Source organism: Hyperolius riggenbachi, chromosome 6, assembly GCF_040937935.1.
Source record: "Hyperolius riggenbachi isolate aHypRig1 chromosome 6, aHypRig1.pri, whole genome shotgun sequence".
Lineage (NCBI taxonomy): Eukaryota > Metazoa > Chordata > Amphibia > Anura > Hyperoliidae > Hyperolius > Hyperolius riggenbachi.
Window position 1 is genome coordinate 274,128,486 of NC_090651.1, and position 17,037 is coordinate 274,145,522.

Here is a 17,037-nt window from a genome sequence, read left to right on the forward strand (position 1 = left end):
GGGTGCAATTGTACCTAGCTACCAACACTGGGGGCGCCTACTGTATAACTGGCTACCTACCTATACTGAAGGGTGTTTTTTGGGGGGCTCAACGCAGCTATAACATGCGGTGCAAATTGTCAGGTGCTGTGTGATCATTCCAATTCCTCAGACAACAAAATGTCTAGAACCGGCCCTGAATGTATGTATATATACAGCTAGCAGCGGTTGCCAGATGAACGGTCCACTGAAACATTTACAATGGGGCTCTAGTGCACAGCAGAGACTTGCATAGAGGAAAGTGTTTTTGGCTCACACACACACACACACACATACACACGCACACACGCACGCACGCACGCACGCACGGCTGTCCTGCATATAGTTTTTTAAAAAAGCAAACCGCTTTCACAAGCACATACCTGCAATAGTGCAAAATCTAATTTATGAAACCTTTAGCCGCCATTGCAAAAGTGCAATATGATCCAGGTGTAGCTTGCAGACTTTTGCCACCTAATCACAGACACTTTTAGTAACTCCTCAGTCCAGGCTCCTTAGAACATTTAAGTTTTCCAGTGATCTCCAGCCCAGAATTAACCTACCGTAATTGGCTACTATGTCACTGCTAATAGAGCAATTTGTTACTGCTGCCCTAGAATAGAATGCTAGCAACAAAGCACCATTACTGTGAATGCAAACCATGCATCATAATGTTAAACAGACTTAGGTGAGCACTGATCCATACAGTGCAGTTTCTCCAATCAGGAACTGCCTGTGCATCATGACCTTTACTTAACCTGGAGGATCATTTCATAGGAGTGCAAAATACTTCACAGGTCAGTTCTGTGTAACAGAAGTGCCTGCTGCTACCTCTCCGCTAGTACTGATATACTCTAATTTGATTATTTTCATCCAGACCCAGCTGCACAAGTCCACTTCTTGTTGGAGATCTGTGTGAGGAAAGAGGTCTGTCCATTCAGTTAAGAAGAAAAGCAGGAGAAGAGAATACAAAATTTGAAGCTATTCATTGCAAACTACCATATGTGTAAACATAAGACAAATCTGGATGTAGTGTAGTGTAGGGATCACCACAGCAGACATAGCAGCCGCTATGGGGCTCGTAGCCACAAGAAGGCCCGTCTGCCCTGGCTGATTAAGTTTTCAGTTTTTAATATGCGAGCCAACAACAGATCCCCCTATCCCCCTCACCAGCTGAGGAACATTGCAGAGCGGAAGTGAAAGGGGATTCTTTTTTCACCTTCGGCCTCCCTACGCATTGATATGGCTCTGCTCCCAGCCCAAAAATTCATTTTTAGTTCCAGCTGGAAAAGTTCTTATGTGAGCAGCCTCTGTCTGCAGACAGAATGCAGCACTGTGTTTTCACTTACTTCTGATGTGCGAGGAAGGATGGTGTACCCGACTTCCCTCATGCTATTTGGCATGTCAGTTCTTGTGTATAATGTAAGTATGTAAGTAACTAAGCTTCCTGTGAATCTGTCCCAGGCTGCTGAAATCCAGCAGAAACTGAATACCGGGGAGGTTACCAATAATAAATCACAAATGTAATCTTTAATTTACCCACCCATTGGCTGTATATCCCTTTAGGCCCGGTTCACACTTGCGGTGGCCCTCCGGAATCGCCGTGCCGGAGCCGCACCGCCTGCAGAACGGACGCACGGCATAGCAATTAAAGCCTATGCGTCCGTTCACATGGGTCCGTTCTGCAGAACCGGAGCTGGACCGGATCCGGGCCGGATCCGGACTCCGGCCTCCGTTCCAACATGCGCTATTTTTTCATCCGGCCCCTCCGGCAGCCGTATCCGGGGCGGAGCCGGACTGCACCATCCGGCCAATACAAACAAATGGGAACCGGAGGCCGCACAACACACTGGCTGAGAAATCCGGATCTTCTACCCCACTTCCTATGCGGATTTTTGCGGCGATATTGGCTGGGGACACATGGGCAAGCATTTTGGAGTGGAGCAGCACGAGCTGGAGGTGTTGGCAGGATGTTGGCAGCATGTCGGAGGTGGAGGTGAGTGCTAAACAGCAGAGGGCCTGATTCCACAGGTCCCCCTTCTGCTGACCTCCCAGACCCCAACATTTTTTTTTTTTTTTACGTATATTTTGCCAAACGGATCCGGATCGCATCCTGATTGCCACCTGATGCAACCTGACCGGATCCGGATCGGATCCGGATCAGAACCGTACGGTTCCGATCCGGATCCGGATCCGGTCAGGTCATCCGGTCCGTTTGGCAAACAACCGCTAATGTGAACCGGGCCTAATACAGCTTAAATCACATCCTCTTGTCGGAAAAACACAGCTGCACGTTTTTCTAAAGGAGAGGTGGGGATTTCTCCCGTGTACAGCCAGCAGGTGGGTAAATCAATGCTACAGTTTGTGACATTTTGTATGGTGATATGCTAGGTTTTGTTTTCACCAAATCTGGCAATGTGTATTTAGGTCAAACAATTCCACTCTGATCTTTGTTTTAGAAGTCTTGTAGTTGGTTGCAAGTTTGAAAACCTAAGCTGTGCAGACTGGCTTCAATTCTAAAATGTATCATGTTAACTAAGGACTGTAGAGTCTGAGATGTATGCTTTGGTTTTCTGCAATTTCCCTGATCATTGCATAGTCTGACCTTGAGGTGAATTTTCTAAGATGTCAACTCCTAAGAAGACTGACAATTATCTTAACCTCTTGAGGACTGCAGGGCTAAACCCCCCTAGTGACCAAGCCATTTTCAGTAAAATGTGCCACTGCGGCTTTAAGGCCAAGCTGCAGGGCCGCACAACATAGCACACAAGTGATCACCCCCCCTTTCTCCCCACCAACAGAGCTCTCTGTTGGTGGGGTCTGATCGCTCTCCCCATGTTTATTTTTTTTTTTTAATCAATATTTATCTTTGTGTCTTGTTCCTTATATCCCGTTCCCTCCCTCCCCCAGCCAGCCAATCATGGCGATCAGCTCTCATAGGCTTCACCCTATGAGAGACGATCGCTCTCTTGTCCCCCAGGGGGACAGCCGTGTCACACGGCTGTCCCCAGTGCAGCGCTGCTGCTGATCGCAGCGCTGCACCATATAAATAGACGGCGATAACGCCGTCTAACAGTCTCCCGAGCGGCGATAGCCGTTCGAAGACTGAAGGTGGGGCGGAGCTCCGCCCCCCAAGCAGGAGATGCGCGCGCAGCTTTCGCGCGATCTCCTGCAAAACAGAGCCCCAGGACCTTACACCAATTGGCGTTAGGCGGTCCTGGGGCTGCCGCCGCGGCCACGCCCATCGGTGTGACACGGGCGGAAAGAGGTTAAAGAGAATCTGAAGCGAGAATAAATCTCGCTGATTCTCATATATAGCAGGGGCATGTGTGCCCCTGCTAAAACGCCGCTATACCGCCGCTGAACGGGGATCCCTTACCCCCAAATACCCTCCGTGCAGCGCGGGGATCACTTCCTGGTCAGGCAGGGCTAACGGCTATAGCCCTGCCTCTCAGCACATCTGTCAGTGCTGATCGCCGCCTCTCCTCGCCCCTCTCAGTCTGCCTTCACTGAGAGGGGCGGGGAGAGGCGGAGATCCGTCGCCTGATAGATGCGCTGAGAGGCAGAGCTACAGCCATTAGCTCTGCCTCCAGCAGCAGCAAAATCCACGACCAAGTTGGTCGTGGATTTTGCAGGGGAGGATTTGGGGGGTAAGGGACCCCCGTTCAGCGGCGGTATATCGGCGTTTTAGCAGGGGCAAACATGCCCCTGCTATCTATCTATCTATCTATCTATATATATATATATATATATATATATATATATATATTCTCGCTTCAGATTCAGATTCTCTATAAAGGGAGGGTTCACAGTCCATTGAAAAAAAAAATGCTAATCCACTTACCTGGGGCTTCCTCCAGCCCGTGGCAGGCAGGACGTGCCCTTGGCGCCGCTCCGCAGGCTCCCGGTCTCCTCCGGTGGCGCACCCGACCTGGCAGCGCGCACCCGACCTGGCCAGGCCGGCTGCCAGGTCGGGCTCTTCTGCGCTCCAAAATGCGCCTCACGCGGGCGTGCTGACGTCATCGGATGTCCTCCGGGCTGTACTGCACAGGCGCAGAACTACTGAGCTTGCGCAGTACAGCCCGGAGGTCATCCGATGACGTCAGCGCGTCCGCGTGAGGCGCATTTTGGAGCGCAGAAGAGCCCGACCTGGCAGCCGGCCTGGCCAGGTCGGGTGCGCCACCGGAGGAGACCGGGAGCCTGCGGAGCGGCGCCGAGGGCACGTCCTGCCTGCCACGGGCTGAAAGAAGCCCCAGGTAAGTGGATTAGCATTTTTTTTTTTAATGGACCGTGAACCTTCCCTTTAAATGATTTCTACTTGTTAATAATTTTTCACTGTAAAAAAAAAACATTGTAAATGGCCTTATAACCCTCATATTAGTGGTCAATTACAATTGCTTGTGTCAAATCATTGCTGATATATTTCCTCCTTGGCTTTGTGTTAACACAAACCTAAATGCCCCAGACTAGTAAACTGCCAGAGTATCTGGTTTTATAGCGGTAGCCACACTTGCTGATGACTCTTTGATTCCCTCCACTTTCTTAGGCTTCGTTCACATCTATAGCATATGCATGGATGTGTTTTCACAAACACAGTTTCCGATGCAAGCAGTGCATTGCCACAAAACAATTTAAGAAACCACGTGCCTTATGGTTAAACTTTGATTTACCTAAAAACATTTTTTAAATAAGTAGTTGGTGGAAGACTGGTATAAATAAGTTGGAAGCTCCGCATTATACAGATATGGTGTTTCTATTGATACAAATTTATTTGCTTATATATCCTCTAATTAGATCGCACTTGTAGAAATCCACCCCCTTAAGCTATAATATGTGCATGTAAGACCACTAACTCATTCCAGAGACCCCCCAACAGCTTTGATTTGTCTTAATTGCAAAAAAAGCTGGAGAAGCAGAAATGAACTTAGATTGCCCTTCACTGTTTCTACATATTAATAGCTACTTATGTGTAGATTATCTTTTCTACAGACTTTTCAGTGACTGGCATAATTCACTACGGGTGGGATTCACCTGTATCCGGTTTACAAGGTTTAAAACCCCATGTAATAACTTGTGGTTTTCTGTAAATAAGAAAGGATACACCTTGGGGTCATTCTTGAAGTGTTTCAGCCATTTCTTGTTGCTGTCAATCATATCCTGAATGCTGTGTTGGTCTGTATACTTAGAATGGAATGAGGCACTTTGCATATCTTTAAGTTGATCCCTATGATAGAGGACAATCATAATTAGGCACAATATACAAAATGTGAAATCGAGTAAAATATAAAACAGTTCTTGGGACTTGTCCTCCCAGTAAAAATTAGGAACCAGGTCTGGAACATCATAATCACTCATATGTGGTTCAATTCACCTGATTTACTTCTCTGGGAAAATGCTATTCAAAAGTCATTGAACAATTGAAGCTTATTGTCATACCATTTTGTTAAACATCAGTGTTCTCTAAAAGCTATCCAGTTAGGAGAGGTGACTAGAAGACTAAGCCATTACTAACACAATTTTCATATGTGATGCAACCATAATTCCCCTCAAGCCACATACACACGCTCAACAAGAGTCTTTTAAGGCCTCTTTCACAGTACGACGTTGCGTTTTGATGCAACGTTAAAGTCGCAATGCAAATTACAACACAATGCCCCCAAAAAGTCGCACAGCAATACTAAGTCTGTGCAACATTCACAGTTCACACGTTGCATTTGTGTGTAACGTGTAGCCTTATTAGAAAGTACTGCATGCAGTGCGTTATACACATTATTAGCTGCGTTGGACTGTTTGCACATGCTCAGTAATTACTTGGAAGTATACTTTTCATTGCCTGTATGTTCTACTGTATGCGATGATAACGGGGCATTAAGTTGCGGTGCGACTTTTTCGGGGCGTTGCATTGTAATTTGCATTGTGACTTTAACGTCACATCAAAACGCAACGCCCTACTGCGAAAGAGGCCTAAATGCACGATTATCAAACAACTTGAAGAAGTTGGACAATTTTTGTCAAGACGACAAGGCATTACCACTGATAAGAGGCGACCAATGACTGATAAGACGCAGCTAAAGTAAATATAACAGTTGGATTGACTTGAGCTGCATCTTATCAGTCGTTGGTCACCTCTTATCAATGATAATGCCTTGTCATCTTGACAAAAGTTGTCCAACTTCTTCAAGTTGTTTGATAATTGTGCATTTAAAAGACTTTTGTTGAGCGTGTGTATGAACCTTCAGAAATATCAGTCACATGATCCAGGGATCTGCGCATAGTTAAAGCACATTGGCAGCAGAGGAAACATCTGACCCCTCCCACCTTCTCACTATGCTTCCTCCTATAGAGCACATGGACGAGGTCAGCTCTGTGGCCCCAGAAAAAAAGACTGCCTGCCTGGAGGGTCAGCAGGACAGCAAGGAATTGTGGAAATTAATATGTCAGCCTCCATATCCCTCTCACCTCACGTTCCCTTTAAGTTTGTTAAGGGGAGGGGGGTGAAGGAGGATGTATTAATGCAGAATAGCAGCTCCAGAAATCTGTGAAAAACACTTGACTCTACTGGGAAGTGAATACTGGAATGTCTGGGAAATAAGAAGTTTCTTGAACTTCCTCACATGTCCTACTTCCCTCCAATTAGTTTATACTTCCAGTATTTTCCGAGCAGAGAGTACATCTGAGAAAATGTTTAAAGCCAGAATTAGACACAGAGAAATAAGAATTTTCCCAGTTATAATTAGCTAGAAGGGAGAGAAAGCAAATCTAACAGTTCCTACTTGGGAAGGTTTATGGGGCTACTTTTCTTCCCAAGGATATTCAGAGAAAACTGCTCACTTTTCACATCCCACACAATTATTTCAACTTGAACGCACATTTAGAAAGGTGTCAAGAGGTAACATTACAGGGCTAAATTGTGTTTGGCTAAGGGCATTGGGTTAAATCACAGCTTCAGTATGCCAATTTACTTTTACGTCTAGGGGCATCGTGCTAGAAACACTGGCCATGTAAATAGCTGCTGGCAAAGAGAGAAACGTCTTTTTTGGAACTGCAGTTGTGGGTCATACCAGCAGGGAAGACTACTATAAATAAAAAGAAACATTTCTTTGGTTTAGGAAGGAGCAGAAGCAGGGAAATAAATTAAAGTCCATCTCCAGACATAAACCCATCAGGAAAGAATGAATGCCTTGTAACTAATCATAAACACAATTATAGTTACAAAACAGTAGTATGAAAATACTGCAATAAAAGGAATTGGCCTTAGGGCTGTTGTAGGATCAGAGGAAACTCTTCACCCTACTGTAACAAAATTGCTAAAACAGGTTGAAAGGTGTTTTGCATTGGTTTCTTTAGATCAAAACTGCAGGCATTTATAAGAAGCTGAAGTTTATGAACAGGTGTATTATTTGGACATAGATGATTATGTAAAACTATGCAATATTTCTTTTATTCTACTTGACAGGCTGTGTGGGAGACTTAGTATCTGATTGACAGGGACAGCTGAAGAGCTGAAGAATAGTTTTCATCATTGTGGCCCTTTAAACCTAGAACAGTACATGGCACCTCTTTTACTTGCATAAACAAAAACATTTTTTTAGTAAAATAAAAAAAAAATTCAAACTGCTATTTTTTTTTTGTAAGAGTGAATGTGACAGAATCTAGATTACAGTCAAGTAACAAAGAGTGGCGCTGGCTAGGTTCATACCATAACATTTTATTCAATGGCTAAAAAAAGTTTGTAAAAACTTCAAATTCCAATTAAAACAATATTCAGATGATTGCATATAAATGAATCTGTGTTACAATCGTGCCATTCACACAGGGATCACCTGATTCCCCTTAAAAAGCTCCGGAGTAAAAAAAGCCTTGAAGTAAAATGCCTCCCTATCAAAAAAAGTCCAAAACCACAAGTCTCACAAAAAAACCTATTGTTCCAATCAGGTACCTATATATTTCACAATACTGAAGCGTGCTGGTAAGTTTCTTCTGGAGGCTGTGTTATGAGTCCCTCTCACAGACTCTAAATTACACTGCCCCGCTTAGTTTTGTGTATAATGTCACTTACAGTATCCCATGCGCGGATCCTCTCTTCAGGTCCCAGCCGGCGACCCTTCTTGTGCCGATGATGCAGAAGGCAGTCTGCTATATCGTCCTCCAGAGACGCCGCTTTCTGCAAGTCCCACTCTGCGTGTCAGGATGGCGCACAGCTTCCGGATCAGCTGCTCACTCGGGCGTGACGTCACTTCCCTTAGACGTCCCCGTGATGTTACTGCGGTGTTACTGCGTTCCACACAGTGCTGTTTTTCCGTATCTGCTCAGTTTGCAGCACTGGATTCGCAGATTCTGTCACAATTCATAGGTACTGTTTGTCCCCCAGCTCAAACACCTTGCACATCTCAGGGGCGCCCCTCAATTAGATCAAATTGTTTCAATGGCATTGGCGGCCATCTTCATCAGGATCTTTATCCCACTGGATGAGCTGGAGTGGGATAAAGATTGGCTTTTGGTGACAGACGTGACAGCCCTCTACACAATTATAGAACATGATACCTCTATCATGTTCTATAATTGTGTAGAGGGCTGTCACGTCTAATGTCACCAAAAACCAATCTTTATCCCAGTCCAGCTCATCCAGTGGGATAAAGATCCTGATGAAGATGGCCGCCAATGCCATTGAAACAATTTGATCTAATTGGAATGGAATGGAAGCAGTGAGACACTATATTAGACGCTATTTTGTATATTTTAACCCATAATTATTATTTATCACTTAAACAACATTCTGAAGGGGTGGGAGGAACACCCACTGTCAAAACATTTTAAAACATGTCACGATTGTAAGATAGACAAATTTTGGTGTAGAGGTAGTCCACAAGGATCCAAGGGGTGGAGATTACATTGCCAAGATGTTAAGAAGAGAAAGCCAATGGATTATTAACTTGAACACCATAACTCCTAGGGGATTAAATGAGGAGTGGGAAATGTTTGGCTTTATGAGGTAAAGTGTGGTGACCAACTGATTCCCCTGGATCACCTGATTCCTGGAATATGGGGAGAGAGGGGGAGGGAGAGGAAGCGAGGGTAAGGGAGTAAAGAGCATTATTGGAGCTGTAAGAGAGTGGAGATTGGTTTTAAAGTCCTATGATATTTAGCAGTGGTGAGTTCCCTCAAATTATAGTGATTTGTGTGGTAAATAAAGAATGGGAACAGAGGAAGGAAGATGTGGATCCTGAAGTCCCAGGAAGTCCCAAGAAGTATTTAAAAGTAGAAGTCGATATGGAGGAGTTAACCTGATCCTGATGAAGATGGCCGCCAATGCCATTGAAACATATTGATCTAATTGAAGGGTACCCCTGAGATGTGCAAGGTGTTTGAGCTGGGGGACAAACAGTACCTATGAATTGTGACAGAATCTCCGAATCCAGTGCTGCAAACTGAGCAGATACGGAAAAACAGCACTGTGTGGAACGCAGTAACACCGCAGTAACATCACAGGGACGTCTAAGGGAAGTGACGTCACGCCCGAGTGAGCAGCTGATCCGGAAGCTGTGCTCCATCCTGACACGCAGAGTGGGACTTGCAGAAAGCGGCGTCTCTGGAGGACGATATAGCAGACTGCCTTCTGCATCATCGGCACAAGAAGGGTCGTCGGCTGGGACCTGAAGAGAGGATCCGCACATGGGATACTGTAAGTGACATTATACACAAAACTAAGCAACGCGGGGCAGTGTAATTTAGAGTCTGTGAGAGGGACTCATAACACAGCCTCCAGAAGAAACTTACCAGCACGCTTCAGTATTGTGAAATATATACTGTAGGTACCTGATTGGAACAATAGGTTTTTTGTGGGACTTTTAGTCTTGGACTTTTTTGATAGGGAGGCATTTTACCTCAAGGCTTTTTTACTCCGGAGCTTTTTAAGGGGAATCAGGTGATCCCTGTGTGTATGGTATGGTATGTGTGAATGGCACGATTGCAACACAGATTCATTTATGTGCAATAATCTGAATATTGTTTTAATTGGAATTTAAGTTTTTACAAACTTTTTTTAGCCATTGAATACAATTTTATGGTATGAACCTTGCCAGTGCCACTCTGTTACTTAACTGTTACTTTTTGTGTGGAGGGGACTAGAGGGCCTTCTCTTAAGAGAATGGCTGCAGGATACCCTTGGGTTCAAAAAGATGAGGAATAAGAGCAGCACCCTTCAGAAATTTTGATTCTTAGAATCTATATTACAGACCAAACCCCAACCTGAATCACGCACACAGGTAGTTAAAAAGGAGCAGGGGCTTATCAGGAGCACAGCGTTGTCCATGCAAATGGCCTAAACCACTGACGTGACCTCCAGGTGCCCCCCCCGGATACTACTCTCCCCGGTGCACTGCAGAGTATTAGCACATATTCACCTATCCAGCCGGTGTGCTCCATTCTGTGTGCTTTCATCATCTCCCAGTGTCCATACTCTATGTCCCAGAGTGAACATATATATGTTGCTGGGTCATGGGCATAGGAAAATCACAGAAACACACAGGAAATAGCATGCCATCCAGATAGAGGAGAGCGACTTTGCTCCACTGCGCTGCTAATACTTTGCTCGAGCACCAGGGAAAGCAATACTAGAAGTGGGGACACCTGGGGGTGTGGCAGTACTATTAATTTTTAATAGACTTCATGCACCAGTGACGCATAATGACTGGTGCACACATGCCCTGCCATCCTCCACCAGCCAGGATATGAGAAGGAAGGAGCAGGAGAAGAAAGACAACGGCAGAAGGCACTGGACTGGGAGCTGTGTGTACATGTGAGGGCTTCTCTGCACTCTGCATTAGTGTATAGGCAGTGATTAGAGGGGATTAGTGTATAGGCAGTGATTAGTGGAACAGTTGCGATTAGTATATAGGCAGTGATAAATGGGGTAGTGGGAACTAGTGTATATGCAGTGATAAGTGAGGCAATAGGGATAAATGTATATGCAGAGATAAGTGGGGCAGTGGGGATAAGGTTATAGGCAGTAATACGGTAAGTGGGGCAGTGGAGATTAGTGTATAGGCAGTGATTAGTGGGGCAGTGGGTATTAGTGTAGCTGAGGGAGCAGTGTAGCTTAGGATATGAGCGGAAAGTTCCTCAAGACGCCCCTGCACCATGGACGCACCAGGTTTACTATATTTTTTTCCCTGGTTTTTGCCTTCTAAACCTTGGTGCGTCTTATGGTCCGAAAAATACAGTAAAATATACCATAAACGAATATTGTAAAAAGTAAGCAATATAATTAATTATAGTATTTTCAGTACAGTTCCTCTTTAAAGTGTACCAGAGACGTAGTTTAAGAAAAATTTGATACTTAACCGGGGCTTCCTCCAGCCCCATAAACACATGAGAATCCCTCGTCGTCCTCCCGCGGTCTGCTGTTCAGCCGCAATCCGCCCCAGTAACTAGTTCAGTCGCGTCAGTCGGGGTCTTCTGCACATGCGCAAGTGGTCTTCGCATGCACAGAAGACCATGACTGGCGTGACTGAGCCAGTTACCAGATCTGATTGCCGCTGAACGGCAGACCGCAGGAGGACTAACACGTGCTTATGGGGTTGGAGGAAGTCCCGGGTAAGTAGCAAATCTTTCTTAATCTAAAGCCCCTGATGAGTCATATGACGAAACCGGTAGGGCGTGGCCTCGTGACAAGTGTGGAGATGCTAGAGCGGCGGCAGTGGGGACGCCCTGATGTTTTAAACATTACATGCGCATGATTCTTCTTTTAAATGTGAGTGCACTACTATTTTACAAGTATTTTAATAAACGGAATTACGCTAGGTCACTTTGTATCTGAGTTTTTGAAGGGAGAAGCTGTGGAGTAAGGAATAAGGAAGCCTGATTCAAACGCTTATAGCTGAACTGTCATGGTCAGCCATTGCATTTGGTGAGCTTTGAGTTCTACTGTTTACGGATACACAGAGTGGTGGTGTGGTTCACGTGTGGCACACTCTGGTGCTTTCACTGTGGTGGAGGATATATTATCTGTGACCCATAACAGTATTACGCTATATATGCCTTTATGTCTCTGAGTGATACATAGGAGGAAGAGTCCGGGAACGTGAGGCCAAAGTACTATCCAATGTGTTATATGCTGACTATAATTAATTAGCCTACTTATCTGGTGAGAATGATACTTACTTATGTGATGTCTGTGAGCTGGATTTGACGCAGAAAATCGGACTTAGTTGAAAAATAGGATCTCCTTTTTTTAGGACATCAGTACATGGACTTGTGTATATAGTTTGCAACATCTGGACATTGGTGCATGGATTTTTGTGTATAACTTGCAAGCTGGGATTTGTTGTATCTTTGGGTTTGCGGCTATAGTTGCAGTGCTGACAGGTGTAGAGCGCTGCGCTTATTCTCATTACCAGTTTATAGGGTGGTCATACCCACCCAGTTGTGCAGCGATCCACAGTCAATTGAATTACAATCTAATTCATCCATTTAATGCTAATTGATATATTGCTATCATATATTGTATGAGTATTGGAGGTGGTGAGGTCAAAGAGGAGCGCACATACCACATTGTTTGAACTTTCTTAATCTAGGTCTCTGGTCTATTTAAGTTACACATATACTGTATAAAACTGTCAAAGCCCTTACTTACCCAGCAGAAACGTATCCAAATTTATTTTCTGTTTGCACAGACTGGTGGTCACTGTAAAAAGGAGAAGATTCTGAAAAATAAGACAAAGTTAAAGAATTACCTGGAAGCTCTTTTGAAATGTCAGTGTGTTCAAAGATTGAAACCATGATGGAAAACAAAGGGTAGGTAAGACGTTTGCAGGCAATTGCTATCTTCCTGGGCTTCTAATACAGGCCCACTTATAAATATGGTGTCATGCAAATTTCTGCAGAAAGGACAAGACTTTTAACCACCCTGGCGTTCTGATTAAATCGCCAGGGTGGCTGCGGGAGGGTTTTTTTTAAATTAAAAAAAAACTATTTCATGCAGCCAACTGAAAGTTGGCTGCATGAAAGCCCACTAGAGGGCGCTCCGGAGGCGATCTTCCGATGGCCTCCGGCGCCCAGAATAAACAAGGAAGGCCGCAATGAGCGGCCTTCCTTGTTTTGCTTATATCGTCGCCATAGCGACGAGCGGAGTGACGTCATCGACGTCAGCCGACGTCCTGACGTCAGCCGCCTCCGATCCAGCCCTTAGCGCTGGCCGGAACTTTTTGTTCCGGCTGCGCAGGGCTCAGGCGGCTAGGGGGGCCCTCTTTCGCCGCTGCTCGCGGCGAATCGCCGCAGAGCGGCGGCGATCAGGCAGCACACGCGGCTGGCAAAGTGCCGGCTGCGTGTGCTGCACTTTATTTGATAAAAATCGGCCCAGCAGGGCCTGAGCGGCAGCCTCCGGCGGTGATGGACGAGCTGAGCTCGTCCAGACCGCTCAGGAGGTTAAGGCAATTACTATATCCCCCCCCCCCCCACACACACACACACACACACATTCCAAAACTCCTACTCACCTTCTTTATCTGATTATGTGACGCCATCATCTAGTTAGACAGTGCATATAGCTGAAGGTAGCTCCAGTTGGTGCTTTTTCCCTACTCCTCCCCTCCACAACCCTGTGTGCCACATCCACAGAGCCCATGCATTGCACTGACATCGTCACATCAACGCCTTGCCCACACTGCTGTAAATAGTGGAGGGAGGTCCATGGCTTTATCAGCCATTCCTGCTATCATATCAACAATGAAGAGAGGAGGTGATATCTCCAGATGTCTGCACAGGAGGCTGGGCCTCTGCAATAAAGGTTTTCCTTAGAAGATAAGGCACCCCCAACCAGGAGCTCCAGTGCAATGCATCACTGGGACTTTTGCATTCAGATCAGTAAAATGGCTGTTGGGGTTTGGAGTGAAAGCTTCCCACCATAAGTTTAGTGGTGGAAGGTGGGAGCGAGAAGGTGATACAAAACAAAGAAAAGGGTAGATAAGCATTAACCATCTAAACCTAACAAATAAAGCAATACTCATATCAAATGTTACTAGTCATTGCCTAACCTATACTCCCCTTTCTTAACCTTCATCCATGCCTTTGGCTTCAGCCGCAGCATCCAATGCACCACCCCTTCTTCAAAAACTTCTCTGGTGCCCAAACCTGTGCTGCACAACCAAAGCAGGTGCTTTAGCCAAGCAGTAGTACCCCATCCACAGGTGCCAAAACCATGTGCTTCATATACTAAATTATTTTCTCCATTTTGTATGTCTAAAGTGCAGGCTTTTAAATGAATGTGATTTATTTCTAACAATTGCTTTTGTATACCGTATTTTTCGTACTATAACACGCTCCTGACCATAAGACACACCCAAGTTTAGAGGACAAAAACCAGGGGAAAATATATATACTAAACCTGGTGCATCCATGGTGGAGGGGCATCTTGTGGATTATGCCCCCTTTGTACCTCATGCCCCGTTTTTACCTTTTGTGTCTCTCTGTCCCTCTTGTGTCTCCCTGTGTCTGCCTCTGTCCTCCTCTATGCCCCTTTGTCCCCCCCCCCCAGTGTCCTCCTCTGCATGACCACAGTACAGGAAGTCCCCGACATTGCGGTGGGCTGGAGGTTGGTATTGGCAGGCATTTACATGTCAGGAACTCCCTGCATTTGGACTATAAGATGCAGTGACTCCCCCCCCCCCCATTTTTGGGGGAGAAAAAGTGAGTCTTATAGCCCCAAAAATACAGTAATCATCATGAAAAGTTAGATGCCCTTTAAGTATTGAGTTTTCTGCTTAAGTTCTTGAACTATGCCTGATAGAACATCTTTGAAGGCAACACATACACTTTAGTTCACAAACCAAATTTTCTCTGCATGTAATCTAAGAAAACATGCTTAGGGCTCTTTATTTTTACATGAAAGAAAAAACATAAAACATAATAAAAAACGTTATGGCCCCACCTGGGAAATACTTGCGCCACTTCTCCATCATAAAAGCATCCACTGACTGAGCAGCAGAGGAGGAGGCTGAAACACTAGGGTGGGCACCAGTTTTCCAGGCCCATGGAGAGGATGAGTGAAGGCTTGACTCAGGGTTCATTTTGGAAATTTGTACAAAGGTAGAGATAGGGATGCCAGAGGCTGAAGAAAGCTTACTATCTGAATGAAGTAGTGCATGAGGTTCAGAGGTATGTGGACAGAGTGATGACAAAACATTATTGAGCTCTGTTGTAATATGATTTAGTGACTGGGTGAGAGACTTCACCTTCATTGGAAGATAGTTCTGAGATCCTAAGCTATTACCTGTTGAGAAAAGAAAGGGAGAAAACAGAAAACAAAATAAGTATCTATATCAAGAAACAAACATTGAGCAATAACAATAGCAAGACAAACTAGGGTAAACAATGATTTTATTTGTTTTATGTGCACTGCAGTAAACCTTTTTAAGATAACAATATTAAAGTCAGAGTTAAAATGTGGGGTCATTTTTAATGGCTTCCTCACATATCACAATCAGAATAGTTTATTTTTGGATCCTGCCTGGAATTGGGTTTACCACAATACAGTATATAGCTCCATAGAAGAAAAAGATAGATAGGGCACACAACATGCAGTTTACAAATTGGAGGTGACAATAGACAGATGAGTTTAAGACTTGTAGACTGCTTGTCCCTTAGCCCCAGCCTAAGGGGTGGGCGACACTGATAGGGGGGAGTGTGTGCGGAGGGAGTTCAAGAGGTTGACAGCTAAGGGGAAGAAAGAGTTCCTGTGCCTAGCAGTCCTGGTGGTGATGGCCCAAAACCTCCAGCCTGATGGGAGCAGACTGCAGAAGCGGTGGCCTGGGTGAGAGGGATTAGTGGCAATCCTCAACGATCTAGAGCGCAGCCTGATGTTGTATAGGAGGTCAAGTAAAGGGAGGGGTCTCCCAATGTTTCTCTCCGCCGACCTGATGACCCTCTGTAGTTTGTGTCTGTCGCTGGTGGAGGAGCCAGCATACCAGACCAAGATGGAAGAGCAGAGGACCAATTAAAAGGTGGCTGAATAAAAACTTGTCTCTGCTGGGCTTTCCTCTGGGTTGAGGCGGTGTTGGCCTTAAAGAGAACCTGAACTGAAGATAAAAAGTGAAGATAACCATACACAGGTCCTACTTACCTTCTGTGTAGTCTACTACTCAATCTCTTTCTCGTCTCCTGCGTCCCATTTGTCCACTGTGATGAATGGATTTCTCCGTCCTCCATTTTAAAAATGGCCATTACCTCCTAACAACTTCCTGGTCAGCACACTGTTAAACTGTCATATCACCCACTTGAGCCATAGGGAAACATGGACATTACCTTGCACATTCAGTTGTAACTGGCAGCAGCTGATATATAACTGCAACTGGTATATTTCAGTCCTGACAAAATATTGTCAGAACTGGAAGGGATCATTGTAAGAAGAAAATGGGGAGCCTCTGAGAGGAACTGATGGTGAGGTTAGTATGTGATATTCATTTGCAGCTGCGTCATGTGTTTATTTTAAATAATTTTCCTCACTTCAGGTTCCCTTTAACTCCATTCAGAGTTTTTTCCTAAAGGGAGTAGTTTCTGCTCGGAGTTTTTTTTTTTTTACAGAAATGCACGCTACCTCTTACTCTCTCTCTCTCCCATTTTAACATGGAACAGAACATGTCTTATTTTAAAGAACACATTATAACGTTTAATTTAATACCTTATTTGGACAGTTTGGCATCTTCTATTGGCTGGTAGCAGAGAAGAAAGCCAAGGTATGGCAAATTTTGCAGCAATTTCCTGGGTGTAATCCTGGCTTGCGTGAGCAAATTTCGCAATAAGAGGTGGTTTTATGCCTGCCACTCAGTGTCTTAATGCCACTACACACAATGCAATCTTATGTATTTTGATTGTGAATTAGAGCAATGAAATGCTGGCTACTATTTAGACGCTCCTCCACGTCCATTGCATAGGATGCCATTGCTCCTCTATGCAACTTTGCAAGAAATCTGCAATGGAATCTGCAAAAAAAAATTGCACTGCATCTGTGACTTTCTGGTAGCA

General features: G+C 45.0%; 1 protein-coding gene across 3 annotated transcripts in view; it reads right to left on the reverse strand.

Moving 5' to 3' along the window:
- Nucleotides 1–398: 398 nt before the first annotated feature.
- Nucleotides 399–17,037, reverse strand: part of CEP164 (centrosomal protein 164) — a 195,458-nt gene continuing 178,819 nt past the window's right edge. For all 3 annotated transcript variants that reach the window (XM_068240894.1, XM_068240892.1, XM_068240891.1), the window contains 4 exons: nucleotides 14,945–15,286; nucleotides 12,653–12,722; nucleotides 5,120–5,242; nucleotides 399–947 (listed from right to left, as the gene is read on the reverse strand). In XM_068240894.1, coding sequence (XP_068096995.1) covers nucleotides 857–947; nucleotides 5,120–5,242; nucleotides 12,653–12,722; nucleotides 14,945–15,286 — 626 coding nt within the window. In that variant the 3' untranslated portion in view covers nucleotides 399–856. The remainder of the gene's footprint in view (nucleotides 948–5,119; nucleotides 5,243–12,652; nucleotides 12,723–14,944; nucleotides 15,287–17,037) is intronic.